General features: G+C 37.2%; 1 protein-coding gene across 1 annotated transcript in view; it reads right to left on the bottom strand.

Moving 5' to 3' along the window:
- The window catches only part of magixa (MAGI family member, X-linked a), a 79,786-nt gene that overhangs the window by 32,638 nt on the left and 29,091 nt on the right, over positions 1 to 18,057 (bottom strand). Inside the window, exons 6-11 of the mRNA XM_073819042.1 lie at positions 17,529 to 17,599; positions 16,665 to 16,832; positions 7,548 to 8,040; positions 5,542 to 6,052; positions 5,384 to 5,447; positions 2,427 to 2,825 (exon numbers count right to left, since the gene is read on the bottom strand). Of these exons, the coding sequence (XP_073675143.1) occupies positions 2,427 to 2,825; positions 5,384 to 5,447; positions 5,542 to 6,052; positions 7,548 to 8,040; positions 16,665 to 16,832; positions 17,529 to 17,599 (1,706 nt within the window). The remainder of the gene's footprint in view (positions 1 to 2,426; positions 2,826 to 5,383; positions 5,448 to 5,541; positions 6,053 to 7,547; positions 8,041 to 16,664; positions 16,833 to 17,528; positions 17,600 to 18,057) is intronic.

The following is an 18,057-nucleotide window of genomic DNA, read 5'->3' as shown; positions in this document are numbered from 1 at the left end:
CAGGCGTTCAGTTGGGAATGACCTCCAGGAGGAAGGTGGTCACAAAAGACGCTTCCAGCTGGGGTGCTCTGTACGAGGGCAGTTCAGCGTTCAGCTCCTGGTCAATCCACGAGCAACGCTTACACATTAACTGTCTCGAAATGATGGCAGTGTGTCTGGCCTTAGAAACCTTCCTCCCAGCCCTAAAATGACATCATGTCTTAGTGCGGTCAGACAGCATGTTGGTAGTAGCCTACATCAACCACCAGGGCGGCTTCAGGTCTCGTCCCCTTTACAGGTTGACGCAACGTCTCCTGTTATGGGCACAGAAAAACTCCTCTCACTACGAGCGGTTCACGTGCCGGGCAGATTGAACCAAGGAGTGGATATGTTGTCGAGGACCAACATGGCTCCGGGAGAATGGAGGCTGCACCCTCTATCGGTTCACAGAAAATGGTCAGTTTTCGGCAGGGCAGAGGTCGACCTCTTCGCCTCCGAAGACAACTATCACTGCCCAATTCATTTCTCAAAAACACGGGATGCTCTGGCCCACGACTGGCCCAACACCCGTCTGTATGCTTTTCCCCCGGTCGCCCTGCTACCCCAGGTTATCAGGCGAGTCAGGGAGACAAGATGCTCTCTCCTCCTCGTGACCCCCCTCTGGAGGAATCAGGTTTGGTTCCCGGAGATGGTCCAGATGCTATCAGTAGCACCCTGGCAGATACCACTGAGGAGAGACCTTCTCTCGCAAGCGCAGGGCAAGATTTGGCATCCCCAGCCAGAACTGTGGAGCCTTCATGTCTGGTCACTCGACGGGAGCCTAACCAACTCCCCGCGAGAGTCAAAAATACAATTTTAGAAGCTAGTCCGTCTACTAGATGCCTCTATGCTCTTAAGTGGTCAGTCTTCAGTGACTGGTGTTCAGTACGTAGTCAGGATCCGATATCATGTGATGTGTCCCATGTACTGACTTTTTTTACGAGAGCTTTTGGGCAAGGGCCATTCACCATCCACGCTCAAAGTTTATATGGCAGCCATTGCGGCGAATCATTCTCCTGATGCTGGCCGTACGATTGGCAGAAACGACTTGGTCGTTAAGTTCCTAAGAGGCGCTCGGCGGTTGAACCCTCCTCGCCTTAAAACTGTGCCTACATGGGACTTGTCTAATGTCCTAAGGGCTCTCAAAGGGGCCCCTTTCAGCCACTCGCATCGATCGGCTTGAGGGCCCTGACATTGAAAACCGCTCTGCTTTTGGCCCTGGCATCAATTAAAAGAGTGAGTGACTTACAAGCCCTGTCTGTCAGCGCTGCATGTCTCGAGTTTGGGCCTAATGACTGCAAGGTCATTCTTCAGCCACACAGTGGCTATGTAACCGAAGGTGCTCTCAACGTCGTTTAGAGCCCAGGTCATTTCCCTTCTGGCCCTCCCTACAGCGGATGGCCAGCAGGGTCCCAACCTGCTGTGTCCTGCCAGGACACTCAGTCTACTTTGAGCGTTCTGCGTCTTTCAGACAATCCGAATAGCTCTTTGTATGCTTTGGAGGTCGCTCTAAAGGGCTGCCAGTTACAAAGCAAAGATTGTCACGGTGGATTGTTGACGCTATAGCCTTGGCTTATGCCTCGGCTGACCTACAGTGCCCTATCGGGGTGAATGTCCACTCCACTAGAGGGATGGCCTCATCCTGGGTGTGGTCTAGCGGAATTTCTATTGGGGAGATCTGTGCGGCCGCTGGCTGGTCGCCGCCATCTACCTTTATTAAATTTTACAATCTGGACGTGCCCACCTTGCAGATGCGGGTGTTATCTGCTTAGTTCTCTCTCACCTCTTTAATTAGTGGGTGGAGTTATGTTAAAAGCAGACCTCAGGTTGACCTTGGGTCTCTTATTAGTTCAGGTCTTTTTGGGACCTCAAGAAGTGTCCTTAGACTGAGCCACTGAGCAGGCTAGTTCTGTTCTTGCTTTTAGCATGGCGTGACTGGATACGTTCCCCATAAGCAGTCGTCAAAAATGACGACGCAACAAGAGTTACCTTCGAAAGGGAACGCTCCGGTTACTCACGTAACCTCGGTTCCCTGAGATAAGGGAACGAGCGTTGCGTAAGCTGCCGTGCTATAGTTGCACGTGAGTCGATGGCTGTTGCTTCAGTCATTTGATTCTGATGAAATGGTGTTTTTCGCCGACCTATAGAGCAGTCGGCTCCGCCCTTCTTGGCGGGCTAAAGCGCCATTGGTTTGTGCAACTTCACAAATGTTAACAAATCAGGCTTCAGTATCAGAGTAAACAGGAGTTTCCCCATAAGCAGTCATCAAAAATGACGACACAACGCTCGTTCCCTTATCTCAGGGAACCGAGGTTACGTGAGTAACCGGAGCGTTAGTTTTTCACGAGGTCACATCCACAGGCCGTAAATCATAAATGCAGATCATGCTCTACCCAGTCTGTACTTACTTCCATTCATTACGTCCTGGGATGCGATGACAAAGCCGAATCCTTCTCCTGGTCTCCGTCTCAACTCCACCTCCATCGCTCTGGAAGAGATCGCTCCCCTAGTGTCTACATGGCTTTTGGATACTGCGCCGAGATTAGAGGGAGCAGTACGGCTCCACTGAGCAGGTCCATCCTCGACTCCTATCCAGTCCCGGGGCTCCAGGGTCAAGGTCACGGGCACTGAGTCCAGGAAGCTGGTGCTTTGGACCAGGTTGGGGAGATCACCACAGGGCGAGGAGGGAGAGAGGGTGCTCTGGCTGGGCACAGCACCATCGGAGGAGGGCGAGGTCAGATCAGGGGTGCCCAGGGAGGGAGGAGGTCTCTTATAGGCATTTGGGGAGCCTGGGAAGCAAAGAGAACCTGAGAGAGAACAGGATAATGATGGGTGATAGATGCAGGATGTGTGGTGTTCTGTATGATGGTATAAATGTGTCACACAGTGTTTTCTTGATTTGATGTTTTTTATTTTATGTTTAATTTTGCTATATTGTTATATTAATATACATATTGTCTAGTATGGAAGCATATACAGTCAGGTCCATATATATTTGGACACTGAAACGATTTTTATTATTTTAGCTGTTGACCAAAACATATTCAAGTTACAGTTATACAATGAATATGGGCTTAAAGTGCACACTCTGGGCTTTAATTTTTAGGGCAGTCTCATCAAATTGGTAGAAAGGTTAAGGAATTACAGCTCTTTAATATGTACCTCCCCCCTTTTTCAAGGGACCATAAGTAATTGGACAGTTGACTCAAAAGCTGTTTCATGGACAGTCGTGGGCTATTCCTTCATTTTTTCTACATCAATTAACCAGGTAAAAGGTTTGGAGCTGATTCTAAGTGTGCCATTTGTATTTGGAAGCTGTTGCTCTGAACCCATCATGCGGTCAAAGGAGCTCTGCATGCAAGTAAAACAGACAATTGTTAGGCTTCAAAAACAAAAGAAATGCATCAGAGAGATAGCAGGAACATTAGGAGTGGCCAAATCAACAGTTTGTTGAATTCTGAGAAGAAAAAGAACACACTGGTGAGCTCAGCAACATAAAAAAGCCTGGATGTTCACAAAAGACGACAGTATGGTGGATGATTGGATGATCCTCTCCATGGTAATAAAACATTTTACAACATCCAGCCAAGTGAAGAATACTCTCCAGGAGGTAGGCTATCACTGTCAAAGTCTACAATTAAGAGAAGACTTCACGAGAGCAAAAAAGAGAGGGTTTACCACAAGGTGCAAACAAGGCAAGATTAGACTTTGTCAAAAAACATTTAAAAAAGCCAGACCACTTCTGGAAAAGCATTTTTTGGACTGCTGAAATTAAAATCAACGTGTACTAGAATGATAGGAAGAAAAAAGTATGGAGAAGGCTTGGAAAAGCTCATGATCCAAAGCCTACAACATCATCATCTGTGAACATGGTGGAGCAGTGTAATGGCATGAGCATGCATGGCTTCCAGTGGCACTGGGTTACCGGTGTTTAGTGATGATGTGACAGAAGACAGAAGCAGCCGGAAGAATTCTGAAGTGTATAGGGATATACTGTCTGCCCAGATTCAGTTAAATGGAGCAAAGTTGTTTGGGCGGCTCTTCATAGTACAAATGGACGATGACCTAAAACATACAGCAAAAGCAACCCAGGAGTTTTTAAAGTTAAAAAAGTGGAATATTCTGCAATGGCCAAGTCAATCTTCTGATTTCAAATAGATTGAGCATGCATTTCACTTGCTGAAGACAAAACTAAAGGCAGAAAGACCCACAAACCAACAACAACTGAAGTCAGCTGCAGTAAAGGTCTGGCAAAGCACCACAAAGGAGGAAACCCAGTCTATGGTGATGTCCATGAGTTCCAGACTTAAGACAGTCATTGCCTGCAAAGGATTCTCAACAAAATATTAAAAATGAACGTTTTATTTATGATTATATTTATTTGTCCAATTACTTTTGAGCCCCTGAAAATGGGGGGTCTGTGTATAAAAATGGTTGTAATTCCTTAGCATTTTATGTTATATTTTTGTTCAACCCCTTGAATTAAAGCTTAAAGTCTGCACTTCAATTTCATCTTGATTGTAACATTTTAAAACTATTCTAGTGGCATACAGAGCCGAAATTATGAAAAGTGTGTCAGTGTCCAAATATATATGGACCTGACTGTAGGTAGCAATATTTATTTTGAAATGTGATATGCAAAATGTCAATGCAATATGTAAAATGGAAATGTATTTCTGTATTTAAATGTATTTAAATTTACATTTTTCCATACATATGTGCAACATTTAGTGCAAAATTAAAATTAAATTATATAATATTCCTACACCAGTTTTAGTACTTCCCAGGCTTTTTTCTTTGTTACCATCTTATAATCTCCTTTTATATTATATTATATTATATTATACTATATTATATTATATTATATATCTGATAATATTATTATATTTAATTTTTATATTATTTTTTATTTAATAGTATCAGCCAATATTTTATATTTAATTGCATTTAAAACATACTGCACATTTTTTCTATTTAATTTAATTATTTTTTTTTTTTTATTATTATTATTATTTTTATTTATTTTATCTATGGCTTGTATGCAATTGCACAATTACTCTTAATTGACAAATACCAATACCAATTTATTGATAAAACATAATAACATGTTAAATAATTTTTATGAAATATTTTAAATCTTGAAATTAATATTTATTTTTCACAATAAACATTATAAAGTTGTGATGCCTAAATTCACGTGTAGCACTGAAGACAGATTTTAGTTTTTAGTAATTTATTTGTAATTGATTTTAGATTATATAAAACAAACGTGTAAAGTGACCTTAAAATCAAAATGGACAATTCTTATGTTTTTTAATGAAATAATGTAGTGTTTGTTATAAATGATTTATTCATAGACACTAACCTCCTCTGTAAACCAGTAAGACCACCTCACCCTGTTTGGTATGTTCTTGCAGCACTCGCTGCACCTGTTCATATGAAAAAGTTCATATACAAGGATTCAAATATGGAAGTTTGATGAGGGAAAGCTTTATAAAGTGACCCTTAGAGTTAATGCATTACCTGTGCAAAGCTGAGGCTCTGCACATCAGCGCCGTTGATTTTAATAATAGCGTCCCCTGGCTGTAAAGAGTGGCATTGTCGTCTGTCCCAGACTCTCTTCACCACCGCCAGCTGCCCTCCCTGCCCCCCAGCCGTCACACTGAAGCCCATACCCCCTCCCTCACTCCTGCCCAAGGCCACAGGTACCAGCTCACCCCCTCCCCCGCAGCCTACCCCACCTGGGGCTCCGGGGGACCCTAGGCCACCCGGAAGAGGTCGCGGGGGATTGTTGGCTGGACACCCGTTGAAACCACAGGGTGGGTGTTCGGTTGGGGGTGCGATGGCAAGAGATGTTTGGGGCATTGGAGGCCGCTGGGTGCTGGGCGCTCCTGGCGGGGCGGCAGGACCCACCTCGGGCTGGGGCAGCGGGAGCGCAGCGGAGGAGAGATCGCTCTCGGAAGACTTGGAACTGTGATGGGCGTGAGAAGGCGCTGGAAGAGAGTTGTTGTTGTAGCTTCGGACAAGAGAAGCTCTAGATGGAGGAAACAGAAATAGTGTCAACAGAACAGCATCATGAACATGGTCATGATATTATTATTATTTTTTTTTTACAATATTAAATATATTATATAATATTAAAATAATGATAATACTTATTATTTATACTTATTATTACTAATGTTAACTATATTCATAAATAAAAATTATGAATAAACATGGTTATAATAACAATAATAATAATCACCACCACATTCATTAATGATTATTATTAACAACACTGATAATAATAATTATTATTATTAATTATTAACAAATAAATATGAACATAATAACAACAATGATGATGATAATATTAATAATATCACAAGCAATAATGATAATTATTATTTACGACCATGAACAAACAATATATATATTATTATTATTATTATTATTATTATTATTATATTCACAATATAATTCAATAATAACAGTAATAATAATTAATGTTTATAATAATAATTATAACAATAATTATAACAATAATATCACAAACAAGTTCAATAATGCTAATTATTATTAATAATCACCATGAACAAACATGGTTACATATTATTATTATTATTATTATTATTATTATTATTATTATTATTATTACTATTTAATATTATTATCACCATATTCATTAATGATTATTATTATTAACAACAACAATGCAAATAATAATAATTATTATTAAATAACATGGTTATAATACCTATAATAATAATAATAATAATAATATCACAAAGCAAGTTCATTAATTATATTATTATTATAAATCATGAACAAACATGGTTACATATTATTATTATTATCAATTATTACAACAACAATGCTAATAATAATAGTAATTATTATAATAATTATGAATAATAATATTTATTAATAAATAAACATGGTTATAATAATAATAATAATAATATCACAAGCAAGTTCATTAATTATAATTATTATTAATAATCATGAACAAACGCAGTTACATATTATTAGTTAATATTATTACCACCACGTTTATTAATGATGATGATGACTATTATATTCCTATTAACAATGCTATTATTATAAATAATAATCATTTTCAATGAATAAACATGGTTATATTAACAACAATGATAATATTAATAATAATAATGTCACAAACAAATTCATAAATGCTAATTATTAATAATCAAGAACAATATATTATTATTTATTAATATTTTTACCAACATGTTCATTAATGATGATAAGTATTATTATTTACAACAACATAATAATTAATAATAACAACAATTAATAATAATAATTTGTAATAATAATTAATAAACATGGTTATAACAACAACAACAACAACAACAACAATAATAATAATAATAATAATAATATTACAAACAAGTTATTATTATTACTATTATTATTATTATTTTTATTATTAATATCACAACCATGATCACAATCATGAATGAACATGGTTATTTATTAATAATAATGATAACTCAACCAGTCTGAAATGCCATTCTGGTTACCTGCGTGTGACAACAGAGCTGACCTCCGTATCACTATGACTGGAGCTCATTCGCTCTGATGGGGGAGGGCCATTTGAAGTAGGCACCGCCCCCATCCCTATAATCCCTCCCACTCCATTCCCATTGGCCATTGCGTATGAAGGCTGTGGTGCTGTGTTGCCATTAGCATCCAAGGCCTCTTTCTGCATGCGAGGGTAGAAGTTGTTGTGGTGGGACATAGAGCGGTTGATGTTCACCAAACCAGTCTGGTGTCCATCGGGATGTTGCACCTGGGTTTGAGCAGAACCAGGGGCCGCAGGGTTGGCGCTCTTTGGGTCAGAAGGGGATGCGAGGCTGGTTTTGGGACAGCCATCAGGGTTGTAGAGCATGGGGTAACCTCGACGAAGAACAACGTCCACGCTGTGACCCATGGGGACAGATTTCAGCATTTCTACAACCTCTTTATGGGACAGACCCAGCACGCATGAGTCATTGATGTACACTAGGATGTCCGCTGAGAGAGAGAGAGACAAGAGGAATAAACATTTCTGTCATTTGTATTTATACATGTAGTAAATCATAAGCAATCAGATTCTCATTTTTTTAAGTAGAAGTATTTAAGTGGTCATATAATGAAGAATCAAAGTTTCCTTAATCTTGTAAATTTAAAGCGAACATCGGATGTAAATTTCACTAGATATAGATACATGCCAACATACAAGATAGAGCAGGTTACTTTTGGTATGAAACAAGGTCTGAGCTTTAAAATTAAAAAATTCAAACAATAAATACCGTTTTGTGGCTCTTTAATGTGTTGTGACAGATCACTGTATTGCCTTATTAGATCAATCAACACGTGAAACAATTGTCTTTTTCTAATTACTTAAAGCACAAAATAAACATGAATGAACATCAGAACGTATTTTATTTCAATCACAGAAAGAGGTCAATACACAGAATTTTTCTGATTGGTCAGATCGCCTGGCAGTCAAGCTGTTTGCAAAGGGTCAATTATCAAGTTGTTTTTTTTTTTGCATTTTTGCCATTATCAGGATAGGACAGATCAAAACTAGGGGTGTAACCAGGGGCGGCTGGCCCATGGTGGGCGATAGTGCATCGCCCTCCTTGAGCCACACGAAAAAAGAGAGGAGAAAAAGACTCTTATTTTGCTAGTCCTAGTCTGCATATTACTGTACAATCAACAGCCTGAATGTCACTTTCAAACCTAAAACCCCGCCCCCTTGGGGCGATCTCAGTCAGATTGAAAATCGCCCCAGCCGGTCTCATAGAGTTATATTGTGAGATTTTTTTTTTCAAATTTTGAACCCTACAATACATTTCAATGGGCACCGGGAGGGCTCGCCCCAACGTGATTTCGTAATACGCACTGATGCGTGCTCGAAGATGTACAGCACGCACGCGTGTAGCGAGACGTCTGAATGCATTGGCCATGCTTTCAATGGAGAGGGAACTTGTGAGGAACATGCCTGATTTTAATGAGAGGGTAATTGATCACTTTGCCTGCTTAAAAGGGAGGCGAGCAAAATTTCAATACAAGTGATGTGTGTTATTAAATAGTGAATTGTTTATGTTATCACGGCCGTAGCCAGCTATGAGGTCACCGAGGTCCGGACCTCGGTCATTTTTTATATTCAAAAATAAAATGTCAAGCTCTTCGAATGATTATTTAGCCGTTTAAACCACCTCATATCACATGAGTGTTTGCAATTCATGTTGCTACGAGAAGCTAGCGCAGTGATAGGGGCTTGAGAACGCGTTGAGTGAGAGCGCGGGTGCAGCAGCCTCCGTTTGTTGCCAGATCCACCTATTATATGTGTTTTTTGAATCGTTTGTCTAATTTAGTGTGACACTTTGGGACGTTTATAAAGTGGAAAGTTGAACGTTAGTTTTATGTCAGTGTCATTATTCTAACGTTGTTTTTATAACTTGTTATAAAATTAAAATTCCCTCAGCTAAAAAAAAAACGAACTTTCCATGTAAAACATTATACTGAATAAAAAATCTTTCACAATCATCTACATGTCTGTCTATTTTGAAGTTTAGGCTATATGTAGTGCATTTGTGGGTGTTATTATAGCACAATTCTTAACACCTCACTAATTTTCAAACCCTGGTTACGGCCTTGTATGTTATATGTTGTATTCTCCAAATGCTGAATTTTAAATAGTTGTATTGATTGCATATTGGCAGCCAAATTTATACTGAATATGTTTTGGAAAGATTTGATTAATTACAGTTTTAATATGAGAAATAAAAAGTCTTTAATTGTAAAGCAGTATGGCTTTTTTTTTTTTTTTTTTTACTCTTAGAGGGCAAACTAGTTGATGACAATGTGTCTCTTGATGGCCATGGTGGAAGTGTTTCAGTGTATTTGAGACCATTGCGATAAATTTAATATAGCTATTCAAAATACTGTACAGTTTGTACAATTCATGCCTGATGTTGCCATCTAGGAACAGGGAAACCAAATCAAACAATGCAATGTAATGCTGTAAAGTTGGCTATCTGAATTTTATCATTTTACCCATTAAAGCGGTTATCTTTGCCAAAATCGGAACAGTTGCCCCCCCAGAGATATTTGTCAGGAGCCGCCACTGGGTGTAACGATATGCCTAGGTCACGATACGGTACGTATCCCGATATTGGGTTCACGATACGATACGTATCACGATATTTTGAACAAAAATTAAAACATGAAACTGAAAATCAAACAACAGATTTATTTTAAAAAAAAAATTCAATAGCTTTCTTAGTTTTACATACAAGGTCACATTTTAAGGTTTAATAAAAACCTTCTGTATTAAAATTAATAACTGATAAGGTCTGTCTGTCACTGAATTTTTTTTTTATTTAACATGATAGTGATAAAATTGTCAAGATGTCAAATTCTTTAAACCTGCTAGCGATGCAAGATTCTATGCGTGTGCAAAACAGAGTCCTACCCGATGGGTGAACCGCTATAACTGACGTAACGGTGAAATAATATTTATCTGTCAGGTGCAGTGCGGGTGACATGCATGGGTATTTGCTCTTTGGACTCAATCCGGTACACGCTGACGCTGCTCTCAAACGGACCCGTGCTTGTGTTTGCGCTCTGTCTGAAGACCGTTTAAAAGCCATTTCACATGGGACGCGTCAAGCGGTGGAATCTCTGCGCGGCTGCCGCATTCTCTCATAGTGAAAGTGTTTTGCGGTTGAGCTGGTGTTCGCGACGCGGTCTCGGGGTAAACGTATTGCAAACAACAAGGTCTCATTTTACTTTACAAAAACTAAATAAATGAAACGTAATGAAAATACTATATGTGTTATTTGCTATTTGTCATTTTATGGGACAATGACTAGCGTGGTTTTCATGTGAGACACAGTTTACTATGACATTTTACACATAATTGTATTTTTACTGTGCAAGCTATACTACACGCATTTTCTGGATTTTTTTTCTTTATTAATAGCCTTTCTCCATATTTTATGGATCATACAGCTCCGAAATGTTGCCAAACTGCTGACTTAAATGAGGAGGGAGGGTCCGCAATCTCTGGGTTGGTTGCCATGTTTCCTCACGTTCTTCTTCAGCTAGCTCAACTTTTGTAGGCAGGCGTCACATGATTGGAAAGGTAGTCACGGGGTGTGTCGCGATTCTCCCTTATTACACCGCGACACAGGATCGTGGACCTGAGTGTCGCGATTTCGGTTTCATATCGCGTATCGTTACAGCCCTAATCAAAACTGACAGGAAGCAAATTGGGAGAGAGATAGGGTGCGGGTTTGGGAAAGGTCCTTCGAGTCAGGATTTGAACTCAGGACACCCTGTAGCTCAACAGTGCTGTATATCGGAGCACTGGCCACAAGGCTATTGGCGCAGACGTCAAGTTACTTTGATTTTCTGAGCAGTATGACATCATACTAGCATGGTTTTCATGTCAGACACAGTTTACTATGACATTTTACACATAATTGTATTTTTACTGCGCAGGCTATATTTTTACTGAGCAGTAGCTCATTATTATTTAAAGAGCCATGCACCAAAACAGGTCACTGTAAACAAAAGGTAAAAAGGCTGTTGTTTTACACAACCATTGAGGAATTTTAACCAAAGTATGTTGCAGACATTTCATGAAGACCCTAAAGAATCATACCAACTTGTGGAAAATGGGCATCCGATGATCCCTTTAGGAAATTCGGTGTACAATGAAAACCTGCGGTAACTTTTAAAACTTCCCGCCATTAGAAAAAGACAATTTATTGAAACTAATGTTTGAAAGGCTGTTTTAACAAGGACCCTGATCATTACCGTCTAACATCAATCAATAAAAAAGAATGTATCAACTAATTAAAAACAAAAACTGTTTTGGAACAAAAATGACAATGACAAGGGATTCTTTGAAAGTGTGACATCCTTTAAAGGAGTAGTTCAATTCCAGAACAAAAATTTACAGATAATGTACTCACCCCATTGTCATCCAAGATGTTCATGTCTTTCAATTCAATTCAAGTTTATTTGTATAGCGCTTTTTACAATACAAATCGTAAAAGCAAAGCAGCTGTACAAAAATGTAGGCTACTACAATATATTTAGTAGCTTATTAGTGGTGACTACTGTATGTCAAGTCGATGTACATATGGTATAAATGTTAAAATCAGTAATGGTGTAATCAAACAGATGATGAACACTAATAGTAATGATTATGTGTTGTATGTCTTTCTTCCTTCAGTCGTAAAGAAATTATGTCTTTGAGAAAAATATTTCAGCAGTTCTCTGCATATAGTCGACTTCTATGGTGCCAGCAGGTTTGAACTTTCAAAATACAGTTTCAATGCAGCTTTAAAGGTCTTTAAACAATCCCAGCTGAGGAAGAAGGGTTTTATCTAGTAATCGATTGAGCATTTTCTAAAAAAAAAAATAATTTATATACTTTTTAACCTCAAATGCTCATCTTGTCTAGCTCTGTGAGCATTCTGGTTCAATACAGTCAGGGTATGTCGAAAAACTCCCATCTCATTTTCTCCTCCAACTTTAAAAACGTCCTACATCGCTGCAGAAGTATCGATCCAGTGTTTACAAAGTGAATGTGCAAAGAAGATCAAACGCCCTTTACAAAAAAGGTGAAACAGCGATATAGGACAATTTTGAAGTTCGAGGAGAAAATGAGATGGGGTTTTTTCAACATACCTTAACTGTCTTGAACAGAACTGCTCAGACAACGTATAAGCATGGCAGAGAGGAGCATTTTAGGTTTTAAAAGTATAACAATTTATTTTATTTAATTTTTTTAGAAAATGACCGATTGTTTTCAGTTCTAGATAAGACCCTTCTTCCCCGGCTGGGATCGTTTAGAGCCCTTTAAAGCTGTATTGAAACTGCATTTTGTAAGTTCAAACTCTATATGGGGAACATTTCTGAAATGTTTTCCTTATAAACATAATTTCTTTTCGACTGAAGAAAGAAAGACATGAACATCTTGGATGACAATGGGGTGAATACATTATCTGTAAATTTTTGCTGTGAAAGTGAACTACTCCTTTAAGGAAAAGTGAGTATGTGTGTGTGGGGTTTGTTAGTACACGTGAGTGGACAGTGTTGTGTGTACGAGACAAGCAGATTAAAACCTACAGCCCCATCTGGATTAAGAGCAGATGAGCAGATTCAAACCATGAGACCCTCCAAATCACCAAATACACACACTCACACACACTTGCACACACACACACACACACACACACACACTTGTTGGGTTTACATGTTTTATGGGGACATTCCATAGGCGTAATGGTTTTTATACCGTACTTTCTATCGCCCTACACCTAAACCTAGCCCTCACAGGAGATTGTGCATACTTTTACTTCATCAAAAAAACCTCATTGTGCATGATTTATAAGCCTGTTTCCTCATGGGGACCTGAGAAATGTCCCCACAAGGTCAAAATCTACTGGTATTCCTATCCTTGTGAGGACATTTGGTCCCCACAACGTGATGAATACCAGGTACACACACACACACACACACACACACACACACACACACACACACACACACACACACACACACACACACACACACACACACACACACACACACACACACACACACACACACACACACACACACACACACACACACACACACACACACACACACACACACACACACACACACACACACACACACACACACACACACACACACACACACACACACACACACACACACACACTAATCTAATCCAGAGAGAGAGAGAGAGAGAGAGAGAGAGAGAGAGAGAGAGAGAGAGTGTCAAGGGATTTCCTGCCTAAAATAAAAGTGAGGATTGTAGGGATAGATTAAAGGATAGGGAGATCAGAAAAGCAAACAGCTCATGCTCCCGTGGTAAAATCTATCTTTTATCCATCCGATCCTTTTCTCTCTGCTGGTTTTTCTGCCATCTATAAATGATCTGACTTAAATCCAGATCTATGGGGCTTTTTGTCTTCCAAGCATAAAAAGAGGATGTTAAAGTCAGCAGTGCATCACATATGATTCACAACGTCCTTAAGAGCCCCCTGCACAAATCTGTGTGTGTTATTAAATTATTATATCTGTCATAAATCTATAAATATTTAAAAGAACTGACCGTTGAAGTGCCATCTCCTGTACTGCAGATTTATACAGAAAGCAGAAGCCACTTAGCAGTTTCCAAAAGAGAATACTCCTGTTGCCAGGGTAATATGAATGCGGCATGCAGGAAAATCTTCTGCTTTTTTTTTCTATTTTACCAAATTTCTATTTAAATTTTTCATTGTTCTTATTGTGGAATCAAAATCAAAGTAGCCTAATGAAAATATTCAACATCATTTACATTTATAGCTCATTTACAGCTGATGCCTTCCTGAATATGCCTGAATATGGAAATTTAATATTTAAAAAATAATTATATTTTTAATAAAATGTAATATTAAAAAACCCAAATTAAAAAAAGTAATTTAATATAAATATTTTTGTTCCCTTTTTAAATAACAGAAACAGCTTTACTAAAAAATAATAATGATAACCATAATATTCTTGAATATGCCTGTGCAAAGTTTATATTGAGAACATTTTATATAAAAAACATACATTTTTAATCAAATGTAATATTAATAAATGTAATATTAAAAAATATAATTTAAAAATGTATTTTAATATTTAAAAATTCTGTTTATATCATTTTTGTTCACCTTTTATATAACAAAAACAGCTTTATTGAAAAAGAACAATAATCATAACCATAATATTCATGAATAAGCCTGTCTATTAAGGGAATTATATTTATATACATTTATATATATAAAGTCTTTTTTTAAATATTAAATTTTAAATTATATATTTTTTAATATTAAATTTTATATATTATATTTTATTGAAATAAATTAATTTTGTATAATATTGCATTTCCTCAATATGACACTTTGCACAAGCAAATTTGAGGAATTTTATGGTTAGGATTATTATTATTAAATATAAAAATATTTAATTTTAATAAAATGTCATATTAAAAAATGTAATATTAAAAAAATCAATTTAAAAAGTAATTTATTATTTTAAAAAAGACTGTTCATGGCATTTTGTCCCTCTTTTAAATAACAAAATTTGCTTTACTGAAAAATAATAATAATCCTAACCATAAATATGCTTCTATGCGTGTGCAAAGTGTCATATTGAGGAAATGTAATATACAAAATTAATTTATTTTAATAAAATGTAAGATTAAAAAAAATGTATATTAAAAAAATTACAATTAAAAAATTTAATTTAATATTTTAAAAAAGAAAGTTTGTCATTTTTGTTCCACATAACAGCTATACTGAAAAATATAAATAACCATAACCATAATATCCCTGAATATGTCATATTAAGGAAATTGAATATCTATTTTTTTATTTTTAACAAAATGTAATATACTACTTTAAAAAGTAGTTCAATATTTAAAAAAAAACTGTCATATAAGCAATTTAACATAAAAAGACTGCTTTAAGTCATTTTTCTTTTAAATAACAAAAACAGCTTAACTGAATATTAAAAATATTAATAATATTAACAGTAGTATTTTACATGACTAGTAAGAAATATTCAAGCCTCAATCCACTCACCATTGGAACATTGGAAAGTTTAGAATTTAAAAGTTTAAATTTTAGTTCTTAATCGCTACTATAATTTGTTTTTAGTTTGTGTGGTTAGTGTTTGCAATACAGTGCCAGCTGCATCTGTGCTATTGTTTTTTAAAGGACACAAGGCTCAGGGTTTCTGCAGATATGAACAAGTGAAATTTAAGACTTTTTAAGACCTTTTTAATACCACCTTATATGAAATTTAAGACCTAAACCTGTAATGGATATACACATTATATCATATATGTAATATTTAATGTGTTTAATGTAAAAAGTAAACAATTTCATGGCTGTCATAAATGAAATTCAGTTTCAGTTTCAGTTCCAGTTTTAATCAGGCTGTTTGTTCGGTCCGGCAAGTAAAAAAAAAAAATATTTTTTTAAAGTATCTCGAAAGCAGGGGGTCAACTAGCTCGACCTATATTTATTATTATTATTATTATTAAGAACATTATATACATAAAAAAGGTAGTTTGACCTGTATTCTACTACTGCAATTCTGTCTGAAGATGCAGTAACTTCTGCAGGGAGAGAAAAAAATCTTCAGTTGTTAGCAACTGGCCTTAGCCAAGCCCTATATTCAGTTTATTCAAGCCAAGTATCGCTAAACTTGCACTTACCCATAGCTAAAAAGTTAAATCCATTTTACTTCTGTGGTACAATCCGAGAGAAACTCGCGCCAATATCAGAAAGCTGATTGGCTATTGCATGTTGGTCTCATTTGTAGTTTAAATACAGCAAATTATATTTGGAATAGTGAAATAGAGAACTACAACACCACGGAAACAACCAAGTAACAACAACAAAAAGAGAATTTAAATGAGCATTAGCGGTAGCGTTACATGGACATTGGAAAAATAAGACCTGTGTAAAATTATTTAAGACCTAGAACAGCGAATTTAAGATTTTTTTTTAGGCCTAAAATTTAGATTTTTAAATTTTAGACTTTTTAAGACTTTTTAAGACCCCGCGGAAACCCTGAAGGCTAAAACTCACCTGTTTTGAGTGCAGACGGGCCTCCAGGGGTGACGCTGTACACCTGCAGGAACTCTCGAGGTCTGCTGCCACCCACAATGTTAAAGCCAAACCCACGAGGCCCTTTCGACAGGCGGGTGTGTATGGAATAGCCCTTCAGTTCAGATGGTTGGTCTGTGAATGCAGGTACTAAATGACACATACACACACAACAAATAAACATAAAAGTAAGTATCTACACATGGGATGCTAAGTCCACACGGTTTTAACAATGCCTTTAAGCCAAACCGCCTACACAACAGTGTTTCCGGATGGAGGTGACTGCTAAACAACAGTGCCATCTGCTGGGATGTTACTACCTTTTCAAACCTATATATGGTTTCACAATAAAAAGCAGTATATGTATGGCCCATACACTACACCCCATTTATTTTTCAAATTTCCAAAACTTTTTTCTCATAGTTAAATTAGATTATATCTAGACTAGATATTTACGCGCATAAATGTATTTGCAGACGTGGGCTTTCTACACACGTGTGCATACTAACAGACATAATGACTTCTGAAGATTACTCTGCTCAGAATGAATAGCAGACATGACCTTCTCAAATCTAAGAGAGCGTGCTTTGAGTGATAGATATCATTACAGGAAAAAAGAGAAAATAGAGGAGAAAGCGAGCGGGGAGAGACGAGGGGATCGTGGATAAGGTTTGAAAGGCAAAGGAAACAAGGGATAAGATGAAGGCGTGAGAGAAAGGCTAAATGGCTCCAGGAAGGTTTGTCATTAATCTTTGTGTGAAGACTGCAGAGAGGACGAGAGGATGTTTGGGGGCAAAAAGTGGAGAGGAGCCAAGCTCACACACACATGCAGACATATACACTCACACTCCGTCTTGCTGAAAATCTCTTTGCCCTGAGTCCTTGGGTCCAGCCAGCTTGTGGTCTTTGAGTTATGGCTGAAAAAATGAGAGAAATGACAGAGAATTTTTTCCCCCCACAAGATTTCATCAGCAACTTTAAGATGAAATACAGCAGTTCTGAGAGCAATAAACATTAAGTGGATTTAATTTTCATAGATAAAGGCAAAGACTATGCATTTTTCACTGACGCGCATCTTAAAGTTTAAATGTCACTCTTATTTGACACAAAATTGCATCAAAAATACAAAACAACCCTGTTATTCTGACTTAACTTTTCAAGAGATTATGCATTTCTCATTGATGTGCATCTCGAAGTTCAAATGTCACCAATTTTTTTGCATCAAAAATACAAAATAGCCTGATTAAGTGAAAGGATTAGTTCACTTTCTGAATGAAAATTTCCTGATCATTTACTCATCCCCATGTCATCCACATGTTCATGTTTTTCTTTCTTCAATCAAAATGAAATTAAGGTTTTTGAGGAAAACATTCCA

Source organism: Garra rufa, chromosome 15, assembly GCF_049309525.1.
Source record: "Garra rufa chromosome 15, GarRuf1.0, whole genome shotgun sequence".
NCBI lineage: Eukaryota > Metazoa > Chordata > Actinopteri > Cypriniformes > Cyprinidae > Garra > Garra rufa.
The sequence above is the reverse complement of the archived record's forward strand: the minus strand, read 5'-3'. Positions and strand labels throughout refer to the sequence as shown.